Source organism: Macaca nemestrina, chromosome 6, assembly GCF_043159975.1.
Source record: "Macaca nemestrina isolate mMacNem1 chromosome 6, mMacNem.hap1, whole genome shotgun sequence".
In the NCBI taxonomy this organism is placed as follows: domain Eukaryota; kingdom Metazoa; phylum Chordata; class Mammalia; order Primates; family Cercopithecidae; genus Macaca; species Macaca nemestrina.
The window spans coordinates 84919650-84934832 of NC_092130.1; the positions used below are offsets into that span (position 1 = coordinate 84919650).

A 15183-nucleotide genomic window follows, 5' to 3' on the forward strand; every position below is an offset into this window, starting at 1 on the left:
TTGCTTTGTTACTCTTTTACTTACATTTCTATAGGTCAGAGCATCCCAACCAGTACAGTTAAAGATGTCCCTCAAGATATTTGGTCTTCTCATCACTTGGGAAGGCCTGGTAAGTAGCTTGTTGCTGAACTCTTGAAACTCAACCAAGCCGTGTCCACCACCTTGATGCTGTATTTACTTCAGCAACCTGCTGCAAGCATATCTATTTCCATCATGTGAAAAGTGTCTGTGGATCTGGTGGAGGAGTTCATATTCTAAGTACTTACTTAGCATGGCACGTCCGCCAAAATTTGGTCATGGGAGGAGATATCATGAGAAAGTAATTCAGGGAATTCTGGCAGGTATATCTTTAAATGACAACCCCAATATCAGTTTTTTGTGTATACCAGATACTTTTCTCAATTTGTGGTAAAGTTGGTAGACGATAACTTCTCTAGAAAGTGTGTGTATTTTCCAACTTATAATTTCAATATTATTTTGTCATAGTTGACCTGTAAAATTTAGGTGGATTCTGAATCTATATGCATTCTCATATAAAGCTCCAATGATAAATTTGTCAAGAAAATAAAAAGAAAGACTGTTACATTATTTAAAATAGAATCTTACAAAAAAGTTTCATTGACAGCAGCTATTAAGAGTATAAAAAGATCATTTGTAATTAAAATGTTTTAATTAGAAATGATATATAGCCTTTTAAGCATAAAACTTCAAATAAAAACTGATATTGGTGAAAGCATATTCAGATTTCTCAATTTAACGTTATTAATATGCAATTTAATGTACTGCCCAAAATGTTATATTTTATTTTGTTATATAATTATAGCATATAAAGAAAATGTTATGAATTTCTTCACCCAGCTCCATACAGATGTCTTCAAATTTCCTCCAGTTTACCTCAGTGTGCCACAGAAATGTTGTTATTTTCTATGTTGGAAAACACTGCTATAGGTAGATTTGCCCGTATAATATGTTCTGCTACCAAAAATCTAGTTTAATTACAGACTAATTCGTTACACCTTTGAGTTAATGTGCATTTACTGTTACCCACAGCAAACAGGTAAGTCTACATGACAACTGGAAAATATTAAACCTACGTTATTTCCTTATCCATTCTTTAACATCTCTTGAAAATCTAGGAATATTATTCTGTTATTCTGTGGGTCTAGAAATGCTCTTTTTCTTGTCCCAAAAGGTTACACTGTGTCCACTTTGTGATAAATATTGAGTACATTGTTTAGTATGCTCAGGGGTATATGTTTTATTTCATAATAACAAAATGTTTTAAACATTTGTTTCCTAAGACTGAAGAGATATGGTGATCTATAGATCTCCTTTGAGCATATTCTTACATCCTGCTCATAGTATCTTCTTTTATTCTCCAAGAAACCTTAATGAATGCTTAGCTGTATCACTGGGCATTTGTGAGCATCATGAAAGGCATGGCACTCACTTGATAACTTATAATGGAAACACATCCTCTTTAGTTTCTGGAGTATCCGGTTTTCTATATGAATTAATCACATGAATCAAATGCTATTAAAACCAACTTAAGGTGATAATTGGCTCTTCCAATTTATAATATGAAGTATAATACTGATGGGCCTGGAAGTCACTACCATGATCTACAAATCAGGATAGGACTAGTCCTTGATAAAAAAGTTAAAAATGGATTCTAAATCTACTTGCACCTCTAGTCTTGGTAGAAATTTATTTCTTCTGCATGCCAGAAGTTCTGGCAAAGAGGTTCATAGGATAAAAATCAGACAATAGCAGATTAAGTTACTGATATATGTATTGTGTTGATGAGGATATTATCTTTTGTGAGAGTTTACTTTGCCCTATTAGGTATATAAACCAAATGGTTATTCCAGGCTTATATGGTGCTCCATTTAAGAGAAATGCCTCATTAATGAGAGAAACACTGACCTTATTGCCAACACTCTGCCAAACTGATTTACTTGAACAATAATAAGAAAGGAACAAAAATATGTTCCTCCTCTGACACATCTACCATTATAAAACATTTGCCCTGGGCTTCTCTTGCCTTGCTAGTGCACAGTTAGCATCTGTCTGCTGTGAGAATGAAACACCCTTGAGAGCTCAAGGCCACAACTCGGGCTGAGGTGTGAAGGGAAAAGAAGACAGCTTACCCAGCCATCAACATTCACACATGTAGATTTACAGAACAGACAACAAAGCTATCAATCGGAGCCCATTCCATTTCATCTCGTGTGAGTTACATTGTTGTAAAACACTTCACCATATCACATGGCTTACTAACATTGGCATTTGTTTTTGTAAAGATGCTTTATGTTTAAATAAATTATCTAGTGCATATTTCTGCAAACGTGGAGGCTAATGAAAAATTAGCACTACGGAGCCCCATCCTCCACCAAGTCTTGTCTCATTTGCTTCTTGTAAGGAACATCTCTTGCATCCTTTCCCCACTTGCTCATATGCTTTCTTTCCAACCTTCTCCCCTTTCTTCTATTTCTACAGCATAGATCGCGCCCTCAGGCGGTTGAGCTTAAAAAAAAAAATCTTCCCAGGGGCAGCAGGCTCTCTCAATTTCACCGCCTGGCGATTTTACTTTTGGCCTGAGTCCAACACGTTCCCAAGAGCTGGACACAAGTTGTCACGATCATGAACCTAACCACACTCCCCTCTGCGGCCAATTTCCTATTTTGCTGTTCAAAAAAGGGAAAGGCACATATCAAAAGGAAAACAGCTTGGTGCTGGCCAGCTACAGAAGAGTGGACGTCTTTGGTGCTCAGAAGACAGGACGTCTTTGGTGGTCAGAAGACAGAGCAGCTCCTGCTGCAGTCCTGCGCGTGTCGCTGTCCAGACCTCGGTGCTGAATACCAGGCACTGGTATCTCCCGCCAGGTTCAATTCCTCAGGGCTCGAATAGGCTCCACCATGGGAGACTGAACTCACTTCCCTAGGGTGAGGGGTGGAGAATTCATTTAGATGTTTGCTTGCTCTCCTCCCACAGGAAACCATTTTTCCACAAAGAGGCATTGTGCATTTTATGGGAAAGTAATGGCACAGCTCCAGCTCAGCACCAAAGTGAAGAGCTCTACTGAGGCAAAATGGAAAGTCGAGGTAAATAAAAACTGCTCCTTCCCTCCCTGAATCAACACAACAGCTTTTGGGACCCTAGATCCCCTTGTTGACAAATTCTTAAAAATGTTTTTTTAAAAATCACATGATTAATCATTTTACTGATAAACACCGTAAAAGGTGGTAGTGGCGCTGGCTTTGCAATATGGGAGTATAATTATTGATATCGTTTTACTGAGGTTGAGAAACAAAGGGGAGGAGGAAGTAAACCTGTAAACTAAAGTGTTTGGTTAAAAATTCATTTCTAAAAGTATTGCTTTAACATTGTCTTGGAGACATGCTCATTTTCTTAGACAATTTAGAACAGAATTTGGGCAGTAGTAGCTTCCCTTCTTCTCCTTACCCTCCTAGCCTTTCTCTGATTTGAAAGACCTAAGAGTCTTGTTCTTCATAGCAGGTGCTGATACCCAAAAGGCCATTATAAGAATCCTATCGCCTCCCCCCTCCCTGCCACACACATGAGATAATAAATACAGAGAAAATGGATGGAAGGGTGGGAAAGCACTCCCAGGCTTTTATTCTTGGTAGTTATATTCAAATGGGGGCACTTCTCTTTGAAAAGTGAAGATGTTTCTCACGGTACAAAATTTATGGGCTGACAAGGAGCAGACTTAACTGATCCCAGCAAACAGTTCCTTCCTTTTCCTAATCCCTGGCTGCTTATTTTAGCCGCTTCTCCGCCCCGCCGGGAATACTATTCAGATCTTAGTCCAGGTAGATCTGACGTCAAGAGATGGCTTTCGTCGATTTGACGTGTAAACACTCATTTCCATTCTGGCTGGGAAGGGCTGGGGCTCCACTCAGCCTGGAGACCGAAGCGCTTCACTGAGCGCTCGCAGCCGCCCAGCCTCTCCTCGCGCTCCTCCTAGCTCTTCGCAGAGCAACCAGGAGCCAGGAGTGGTCCAGAGCCCGAGGGTGGGAAGGGGGAGTCTCTCTGGCTTTTCTCCTATCTTGCTTCTTTTTGCTCTCCCTTCCCACTCGTGTTGAAGCGAGTGTGTGAGCCATGGAGCGAAGAGCCTGGACTCTGCAGTGCACTGCTTTCGCCCTCTTTTGCGCTTGGTGTGCACTGAACAGTGCAAAAGCGAAAAGACAATTTGTTAATGAATGGGCAGCGGAGATCCCCGGGGGCCCGGAAGCAGCCTCGGCCATCGCCGAGGAGCTGGGTTATGACCTTTTGGGTCAGGTAAGAGTTTCCACTTTCAAGAAACTTTCTGGGGCCCCAGGGGACTGGCGGGACTGGAGCGCGGTCTTCCAAGGGGGAGCCCCAGGTTACACTCTCCGGAGCCCAGTGTAGCAAAGAACAAGGAGCTGCTCCCGCTCTAGCCCCTGGCGCGCTTGGAGAGAGAGAAAGCTTGCTTTATTTACTGTTTGGGCTGGGCGCAGCCAAGCAGAAGGAAGCCACTGCAGCTGGGTAGGGCTTAGGCTTACTGTTGGCCGCTCTAGAATTGAAATCCATTCCCGCGCGGTTTGGAAGAAAAATCCCTCCACGCTTGTTCAGAGAACTTGAGATGCACTCAAGCTCTTACCAACCAAGCGCCCCCGGGAGAATCAGTGCGCTCCATCCCCCGGGACTGAGGCGGTCTGCGTCAGGAGCCGGCTGTTGCCTTCTTTTCAATATGGCAGCATCAGATCCAAGTCCTGATGCAAGGGGCTAAGCAGGCTTGGGGCTGTCCGCCCTGGCAGCCTGTAAGGGCACGCCCAGGGCATTGGAAGAGTGCCAGCTGCTGGGACTGGCGACCAGGAGGTTGGGAGGCCGCGGAGTAGCCTGGGAAGCTGGGGGAGAAATGGTGGGTGAGAGACACGGGACCATCTATCTCCGTACCCCTCTGGGGAGCTCCGGATTTTAACTGGGAACTTACAAAGTCCAAGCTTCATAACTTTGCCCGACCAGTCCCACTGCAGGGTCGAGATGCCGAACTGACTGTGAGAAAGGGATCTATTTCTTTCTTGTTCTTCAGCTAAGTACGTAATCGTTTTCCCGGGAATTTCAGCTTATTGTTGCCTGTCCAAGTGAAGGCTTGGTCAATAGGTAGCTGGTTGGAGGTGAGTGAGCGTCAAGACATTAAGTGGGAGACTGCTAATAGCTGAGCGATTCCGAGAGGACCCTAGGGAGTGTGACTTCTAAGCTAGAGCTTTCCTTTCCTTGGCTCAGAATCAAGCCCTAGCCCCCTGCTTGGGAAGTTGGTCTGCATTGAAGCGTGGGAGGAGGGAGTTGTAAAACATTTTGGCGCGTTTTTTCTGGAGGTGGTGGTTGAGACGCCGCTGGAGTCACGGATGAGTAATCGGCGGGGGCGTTGGCGATTTTGTAGACCGAACCCGCTGGGGAATTCTCCTGCTCTTGCTGGAGGCTTCATTCTTAACTTTATAAACCAAATTGTCTTTGAAATGCCCGGCAGGAAAATCTATGCAGATTGGCTTCCTGGTGTCCCAGCAGCAGATGAGTCTTTTGATTTTGGCCAGCCCTTGCCCTCTTGCCAGGCTCCGTGTTAGGGGCTGAGGAATAAGAGGGGGGAAAAAAACGCTCTCAAGTAATCAAGAATCTAGAGGAGACTAGCTTAAAGATTAATGATTGCAACTGATTGTAATTTGTGTAATAATAAAAGTTGTTCTTGAAGTCTCAATATTCATTGGTTGAAGGAATGAAAGTAGTAGGGAATTTGAGAGGGGTGAATGAAAACTGCCCAAAGGAGGAAACATTTGCACGGGGAAGAGGAGTCAGAGATTGCCAGGAGAACATAATGAGATTGGAGAAGACAGTCTAGGCATGGAAAACAGCTTGTGGGAAAACAGTGAGACATAATACAGTTTAGTAGTAAGTCTGGGAATCGCACGCAATTATTAGGAATTTTTGAGACCCAAAGAGAGCATGAGTAGCAGATGACATTGTGCTGGTGAATACTGTGGGCATCATAAAAATTATGTATGTCCTATAGGGGTAGACACTGGGGATTTAATTGTGTATTCCTTGAGCAGCTACCAAAAGGCTAAATAGCACTGGGAACTGTGTAGGAGGAGACTGGGGAAGACAGCAAAAACTAAATCTCTCTTCTTTTTCCCACCTGTTAGCTCTAGGCATGTATCTAAACCTAGACCATTCAATGTGAAAATTGCTTTTCAAAACAAATAAACAGAAATCTTAATACTAAAAAACAATACATCATCATTCTTGGGAGGATCTTTGGGTAAGGGATAGCATAGTCACAAAAGCATTAACAAATAGTGGGGAAAAACCATCCATATTTATATGTGATTTACAATGCTATATTTCCTCTATCCATTTTTAGTTAAAATGGTATTACTAACAAAAGTTTTAAAACAAACTTAACAAAAACTATTTTATTAGAATAATAATTATTTGTAGAAGACTGGTAGCACGTTCCTGGTTCTGCTTATTTCTCTTTTTGTTTAATATTACTAAAATTACACAAATTTAGCATTACTATATTGGGTACCTTATTGCCTCAGGATAAAGCTTGGATTAAGACAGTGACAAGAAGAAAAACTAGTTGACAGCAGAGAAAACAGAGCTAAGCACTGGTGATCTTTTCCTATGGCTGCTGATTTCTCTCCCCAATTCCATCCACAGCTTATAGGAAGATTCACTGAGATTCAGGCTTGGAGCAGGGCCTAAGCTTCTCTATTTTAAAATTCTCTAGGTGATGAGAATCACCAATTTAAAGAACGTGTTTCTTCAGTAATATACTGTTGTCAATTGTTTGTTTCTTAATTTTTAAAATGTAGGGTTATCTAGAGGATTTGGTAGCTTCAAATTTAGTGCTGAGTAAAGGGAGACTAGCTCAAAAGGATAATGAATATAGTTCTAAATGAACCAAAGGTGTCAATAGCTACCCAGAGAAGTATACACACTCTTAAGTGGAACACCTGCCCTAAATGTAGCATGTTCCTTTCTGAAAGCCTTGAATTAGTGGGAAATCAAATGATCACTAATAGTGGCTAATAACAATTCATCACTATGAATTCAATGGCTACATTTTATAAAAATGATAATTTATTTTAGTGAAAGTGGCACTGACCATAGATAGTATCTAGGTGTTTGCCTGCTTACCACAAATAATTGTTCTTTGAACAGATATATTTGATCAAATGAACATTTTAATATGATATTGTCACACACACAAAAACATGTATTTCCTCCAATGTGTGTAAAATAGAAGCATCACTAGTCTCCTACTGTGAGCTAGTGAGTATACTGTGAGCTCAAGCAATAATATTCTGAGGGTCATCTTAAAACCTCTACCAGTGCCTTCTTCATGAAGAATGTGGATGAAGCTGGAGGCCATTATTGTTGGCAAACTAACACAGGAACAGAAAACCAAATACTGCATGTTCTCACTCAAAAGTGAGAGCTAAATGATGAGAACACGTAAATACATAGAGGGGAACAGCACATACTGGGGCCTTTTGGCAGGTGGAGGGTGGGAGAAGGGAAGGGATCAGGAAAAATAACTAACGGGTAATAGGCTTAATACCTGGGTGATGAAATAATCTGTACCAAAAAAAAAAAAAAAAAAAAAAAAAACCATGACATAAGTTTGCCTATGTAACAAATTTGTACTTGTACCCCTGAACTTAAAATAAAAGTTAAAAAAAGAAAAGAAAAATATTAACTTCAGATACAAGGAATGGGCTTAATAAAAGTTGCCTACCTCTAAGTTAGCTGAGTTTTAAACTAGTCCATATATACTTGTTTGGGAAAGTGGATATTTATTTTATTTCTTTCCTTTTATAGATTGGTTCACTTGAAAATCACTACTTATTCAAACATAAAAACCACCCCAGAAGGTCTCGAAGGAGTGCCTTTCATATCACTAAGAGATTATCTGATGATGATCGTGTAAGTGTTGTACATTTGTCTTCAAACCAATACTCTAACTTACCTGCTTTCTTTATGATTTCTAATAAGAACAGAAGCATTTTGCAAATGTGGTTCTTTTTTATTGTGACCAAGATTGTTTATCAGTAATGTTTCTAATTTCTTTATAAATTATAATTGCACATAAAATAAAATTATAATTATAAAAATTATAATTGCACATAATAATAACAAGATTGGGTTGAATTGGTTGAGCTAAAGTTAATTTTACACATATATATGCACTTTAATTATATAATTACATATATATCTAAAGTTAATTTTATATGTACACTCACAAATTCAGTCTAAGAGCATGAAAGTGAATGTTTAAAATGAGGGGGCAGCACTAATAAAAATGTTTGACAATACAATCAATCAACAACCTTTTACTAGGTACCTATTATGTACCTATGTACCAAACATTTTAATACCAATATGGGCTCAAAGAAATACATGAGCCTTACTTTCAATAACATTTCAGCATAACTGAAAAAAAGGTCTATTATTTCTATTTGGTTTTGCTGTATAAGGAGCTAGTGTTTATGAGAGAACTGTAAATCCATGTCTTCATGAGACAAATGTTTCCATAAATATTCTATTGTTGGATCCAAACCATTTGATCTCTTTTCATCCTAGTTTGTATCTTGGTTCAATGATTAGGTAACAGCAGAAAATGTACAGAATAAATACAGGTAAATAAGGTAGAGGCAATTTGAATACATAGCTAATGTACCTATTGATTTTGAAGTCTATTTTCAAGGTGAACAAATATATTAGACAATGTTGACTATGTTGGGAGTATTGTAATTTTCATACAGTGTTGCCTTTTCTCAAGGATATGCCATACTGGAAGAAATTTATCCTGATTCCAATTTACACTGATATCTTGATATCTGTGTACATGATTTTTGTTACCTAGGACACCCTGGAGAATTATGGTGAGAGATCCTCTTGGTAAGAGAATTAAAAACATCCTTTCAACTTCCCGGCCGGGCGCGGTGGCTCACGCCTGTAATCCCAGCACTTTGGGAGGCCTAGGCGGGCGGATCACGAGGTCAGGAGATCGAGACCACGGTGAAACCCCGTCTCTACTACAAAAAATTAGCCGGGCGCGACGGCGGGCGCCTGTAGTCCCAGCTACTCCGGAGGCTGAGGCAGGAGAATGGCGTGAACCCGGGAGGCGGAGCTTGCAGTGAGTGGAGATCGGGCCACTGCACTCCAGCCTGGGAGACAGAGCAAGACTCTGTCTCAAAAAAAAAAAAATGCTTTCAACTTCCCAGGGGGGCAAAGAATATATGTGTATATATGTGTGTATATATATACTTATATATGTGTGTATGTGTGTATATATGTATGTGTATATACATATATGTATATCTATGTATATATGTATGTATATATACATATATGTATATCTATATATATATGGCAGAAATAAATATATATATTTGACATATATATGACAGAAATATATATATATATATATATATATATATATATATATATATATATATATGAGACAGGTGATAGAACTGTTGAAAGTAGATGGAATTCATGGGCCTGTAAGATAATTTGCTGTTTTATTCATTCTGAAATGGATAGCATTTTAAAAAGGAGAAGAAAAAGACAAATTATGAGGGTGGGGAATGGGAATGACCTGGGTCACCAGTGTTGGAATATAAAAGAAACAACCACATCCTGACAAACAATGCTGTGAAGGGACCACGGACAGTGACCCGATAGCTCATCTACACCCATTGCTAGCTCTTGTCAAGTTATTGCTTGATGTGGAAGACCAAATCAGAGGCCCTGGACCTTATTACAGAAGTTTCTTGTCCACTGAGGTCTTCCCTTACTCACTTCAAGGCAGATGGCTCATTGCGTGTGGGCTCTGAAAAGCAGAACAACTTCCAGCACTCTGGCTAGGCTTAGTCCCCCGGCTAAGCAGGAGAGAGATTTCCTTCTTTGCCTAAATGCATGCCCAAACTGCATGCCCATTAATGCACATAGAAGTCAAACTGACCTGTCTTCTCATTTTCATAGGAGAAAATTGGACAGAATAGAGCATACCTAACTGTCCTTCTTACTCAAAGTATCTCATGAAAATGAAGATGGCCCATTCTACTCTTTATACATCCCCTTGATAGCTGATTTTTTCGGGGAATCTCAAGACATTTATAGAAAAAAGCTAAGAATTTAGTCTCCAGCACAGGTATAACTTTGTAAAAAGTTAGCCCAAGAATAATTTTATTTTAGGAAGCAGTCTAGGACCATAGAAACTTGCATTGGAAGGTTGAAGTAGATGATCTTTAATGCTCTTTCCAGATCAAATTATTTATAATTAAGTACATGATACCTATTATGCATAATAGAAAGACACTACCAATTTTCCTCTATTCCATTCAGCCTGCTCTTCTAGAGATTAATATGTGATTCTGAGTTAATGACGTTAATCATAAAACTGTTTTCTACAATTGGATGTTTATCTGATCAGATGGCAGAGTGCCTCCTCTTGTATCCCATTTCTAAAAAATTGCTCTTGGTTTTCATTTTATTGCTCTTTTTTGATGGAAGATAATATTCTTTCAAATCAGCTCTGTGAAATGCAGCAATAGTCTATCTTTACAAGTCTATTAATAAAATCTCCAAGTGTAAGTGACCCTCTACCTCAAAGATTAGTACTTATGCCCTAGCAGTCAGCTTCCAGAGATCAACTCAGATGATGGGCAGCATTCCAAGCACTGAGGTATTTTAAGCCAAAACAATTAAGCTTGAAAATACAAGCACTTTAAAAATAAATCATAGTGACTAATTTCTAGCTTTCAAGTTCTTCCCATTATTTTTAATAGGTTTGCAGTACATTTTTAATTGAAAATTCAGGGCAGTCTTAGTGGATGGTTTTATCCTTCAGTTGCAAATTATTTTTCAGTTTTTATTTTTGGAGCTGATTCATGAGTACTCTCACATTAACAATATTCCACCACACACTGAATTGTCATCATGCACTGAGCAGAAAAGATGTGTTTGGGGTATGAAATAGTCATGTTGCCAAGAAAAATAAGAATATAGAATTATCTTATAATGAATATAACTACAAGGCAGTCCCTCACTCTCTTAGGGCTTCAAGTATAATAGGATTATGCTGTAAATATGGGCCAGGTAATTTTCATATTGTCAGATCGCTTTGCATAATACATGAGACTGAATTAATGGTAAGTGTGCGTGGTCAGTAGTGCTATTCATCACCCAGGATATGTTTCTCATATTAAGTACTTTTAAGCAGAGGTCGAAGCACAGGGGAGGGATAGTTGCACATTTGCATGGATACAACGCCATTCTTACTTTATAAAATATTTGCAATTTCTACCTTTTGTACGTAAAGAAAGAGAAATTAATCTATAAGAGCATTATAACAGCAGTCTCTTGGCTTGTTGACTTAATCCATAAAAGCAGACAAATTTTCAGCCATGGAGCCCTGAAACCTCAATATAAAAATGAGTATTATGGTCCATTTGCTGATGAAAGCAGACTGAACTTTTGCTTCCACTGAAACCACAATGTAAATAATTTGAGGGAATTATCATTTCACTGACTGCTTCTCCTCCCCCTAAAGGTGCACTTTACTGTAATAGAGGAAATGTTCATCTCCCCAGTGGGCAATCCCTTCTTCTCTCTGAGGTGCCAGTTTGATCTGTAGTCAAATGAAAATATTGCAGAGCTGCCTGAACTCTGCTAGGAAGGGTACTGGAGATAGTTAGAGGAAAGATACAGAGGTAGATATTTGACTTTTTATTTTCTTGCTATAAAAATCCTTGTAGGTGATATGGGCTGAACAACAGTATGAAAAAGAAAGAACTAAACGTTCAGCTATAAAGGACTCAGCACAAAATCTCTTCAATGATCCCATGTGGAATCAGCAATGGTACTTGGTAAGTACGTACAGAAGGACTGTGTGGGTGGCATCTGGGACCTGACTTCTTTATATTGTTACATTTGCAACAAGAATTTTTTTTTTATGATGGAGGATTTCATAGGAAGCTATCTTATCTGGAGATTAGGGCTGATGGGACCTCCTTGATCTGTCTCTTCTGTTTTACTGAGTAAGGGTGTCGGAAACAGTTACCTTTAGCTGCTGTGAAAAAATAGGTTGTATTTTTTGTCTTCTTAAGTTTATTTGGGGTAAGTGCAGAAAAATAATGTCTTGCAGGTTAGGGGTTCCAAAAACAGTACTTATGGCAAAAATCTCATTTGGTTAAAGTTATTCTTTAGAACTATTTAAAGCACTCACAGAGTATAGTGAACATAATTTGGCATATACAACCCTGAATGACAATTCTTATATGACACAGATGAGAATCTCTGAAAGAGGCGAAAAGAAGGAACACAAGAAAAGTCTATTGCAAATGTCTGAACTGGCAAACCATTCTACCTTTAAGATAGTTACCAAATCCTTGAGTGGAGAAATTGTTAAGTGTTGCTGTCTACCTGCAGGGTGTCCTCTCTTCTGTGTAATGTTATGTCTGTATGGTAGTAATATAGGCTAGTAGAAGGATCTGTTGTGAGAATGTTATAAAAGATTATTTCTCTTGAAAAACACAAGCTAAGACTTAGATACTTTTGTTGCATAATGGATGGAAAAGGGGATCAGTTTCTTATGACACTATCTTCTCTTTCTTTCTTTCTTTTCTTTCTTTCTTTCTCTCTCTCCTTCCTTCCTTCCTTCCTTCCTTCCTTCCTTCCTTCCTTCCTTCCTTCCTTCCTTCCTTCCTTCCTTCCTCCCTTTCTTTCTTTCTTTCTTTTTCTTTCTTTTTTTTTTTTTGACAGAGTTTTGCTCTTGTTGCCCAGGCTGGAGTGCAATGGCGTGATTTCGGTTCACTGCAACCTCTGCCTCCCGGCTTCAAGCGATTCTCCTACTTCAGCCTCTGGAGTAGCTTGGATTACAGATGCCCGCCACCATGCCCAGCTAATTTTTGTATTTTTAATAGACACAGGGTTTGTCACATTGGTCAGGCTGGTCTCGAACTCCTGACCTCGGGTGATCCACCCGCCTCGGCCTCCCAAAGTGCTGGTATTACAGGCATAAGCCACCGCACCCGGCCTCTTGCCACTATCTTAAGTATTTGCTCATTGCAGCAGAAGAGACTTATCAGTTAACACTTGTTGTGCATTTCCTGTGTGACGAACACTATTCTAAAATGTTTGATATGAATTAATTCATTTTGTTCTCATGATTATCTGTGTTGTAGAAATAGTACTTATGCTCATTTAACAGATGGAAAAGCAGAGATATTGGAAAGTAGAATAATTTGCCAAAATCCATGGCTGCTAGTGGTGGGACCATAATTCATGACTCCAGAGTCTATACTCTTAACAACTACAGTCTAAAATTGCTCCTACAACTGACATAAAGGCCTTCTTCTCTGACTTTGGCCAACAATCTGTTGGCCAAACAGTTCCAGCCTCCTGTGATTCAGCTTCATACCAGCCTGATAAATACCTGTCACCCCACTCCCCCAACCTCTTTATGGGGAGGAGGGCACAACAGCAAGAGGGCAGTTCCTTCACTGACACTTTTGATTGTAGTTATTTATAGATTTCTTATTGACCCTTTCACCAGGTACCTGGCATTCTTTTACTGTCTCTCTCTCACAGGCTTAGAAATGTGCTTGTGGCCGGGCGCGGTGGCTCAAGCCTGTAATCCCAGCACTTTGGGAGGCCGAGACGGGCGGATCACGAGGTCAGGAGATCGAGACCATCCTGGCTAACACGGTGAAACCCCGTCTCTACTAAAAAATACAAAAAACTAGCCGGGCGAGGTGGTGGGCGCCTGTAGTCCCAGCTACTCGGGAGGCTGAGGCAGGAGAATGGCGTAAACCCGGGAGGCGGAGCTTGCAGTGAGCCGAGATCGCGCCACTGCACTCCAGCCTGGGTGACAGAGCCAGACTCCGTCTCAAAAAAAAAAAAAAAGAAATGTGCTTGTATCTGTGTTCTCTTGCTACCCAACTTCTCCTGTACAGTCCCACACACTGACTATCAGAAAATGTATTTGAAAAGGAAAACCCTGAATCTCCTCTCACAGATACTTACCCCCTGAATCACTCATACTTAAAAATAGGCAATTACATTGCAATTCCTGAGGCAATCAAGTCTCCTGAGCATTCCAGGTTCTGCTTTTTCTTTCAGATGAAGAATTCTAAAACATTCATGAACGACTATGCACTAGGCAATATAATGAGAGCTCAATGTGGCAATGGAGAATCAGGATTTGGGGGGAGATGAAAACATCGACTATCAAATAGACCTTCCGTAGATGAAAGGCTTGAGCATGTTATTATAAATGAAAGACATTTAGGGATAAAATCCTTCAAAGCCACGTAGTTCAAAGAGAAGGAGCACAGGTGATTCATCTTTTCAAGTGATGTCCATTTGGGACAATTGGGAGAAGAGCAGCACTCTGGGGGTTCCTTTGGCCCTACTCTCAACTTTGTTTTTTCATTTCACTGAATTGGCTTCTTCTAAAGAGTAGAGTGACCCAAGGAAAAAGAAAGATGGGTCTCCAGGTTGGAACTTAAGTGCTCATTTTGTAGCAAGCTAATTATGACTTTACAAATGCTTCTTTGTTTTTCTTTACCAGCAAGATACCAGGATGACGGCAGCCCTGCCCAAGCTGGACCTTCATGTGATACCTGTTTGGCAAAAAGGCATTACAGGCAAAGGAGTTGTTATCACCGTACTGGATGATGGTTTGGAGTGGAATCACACGGACATTTATGCCAACTATGTAAGTGTGTGCCTTCTCATGACTGACTTAGGGAGCTGTCTGTGCAGACGCACAGTTAGGGCTTTCCTTCTTTTCAATGGGATGCTGCTGTGGTGTCAGTCCCTGGGATTATGGGCCAAGGTTTTGTCCCTTCTCCTACTTCCCACTAGCTTACATGAATTTATTTTGTACCAGTAGGCACTGAAATAATTCAGTAGGATCAAAAATTGCACAAAAGTATATGTGTTGGGAGAAGGAGGGGCAGTGCCTATACCAATTAAGTTACCAAAATCCATTGACTTTGAGTTGCTCAGTGTTTGGGGGCATTAAAGTAATCAAATTAAGCCCCTTGCCTGAGATTATTTCCACAGTTTCCCTCCTCACCTCTTTTATGAGTCTATATCCCTGACATTGTAAAATTATAT

At 40.1% G+C, this 15183-nt stretch overlaps 1 protein-coding gene across 1 annotated transcript in view; it reads left to right on the forward strand.

The window, feature by feature from the left end:
• The first annotated feature begins 3891 nt into the window (after window positions 1-3891).
• The window catches only part of LOC105484100 (proprotein convertase subtilisin/kexin type 1), a 40353-nt gene continuing 29061 nt past the window's right edge, over window positions 3892-15183 (forward strand). Inside the window, exons 1-4 of the mRNA XM_011745347.3 lie at window positions 3892-4305; window positions 7873-7977; window positions 11817-11927; window positions 14633-14779. Of these exons, the coding sequence (XP_011743649.1) occupies window positions 4126-4305; window positions 7873-7977; window positions 11817-11927; window positions 14633-14779 (543 nt within the window). The 5' untranslated portion in view covers window positions 3892-4125. The remainder of the gene's footprint in view (window positions 4306-7872; window positions 7978-11816; window positions 11928-14632; window positions 14780-15183) is intronic.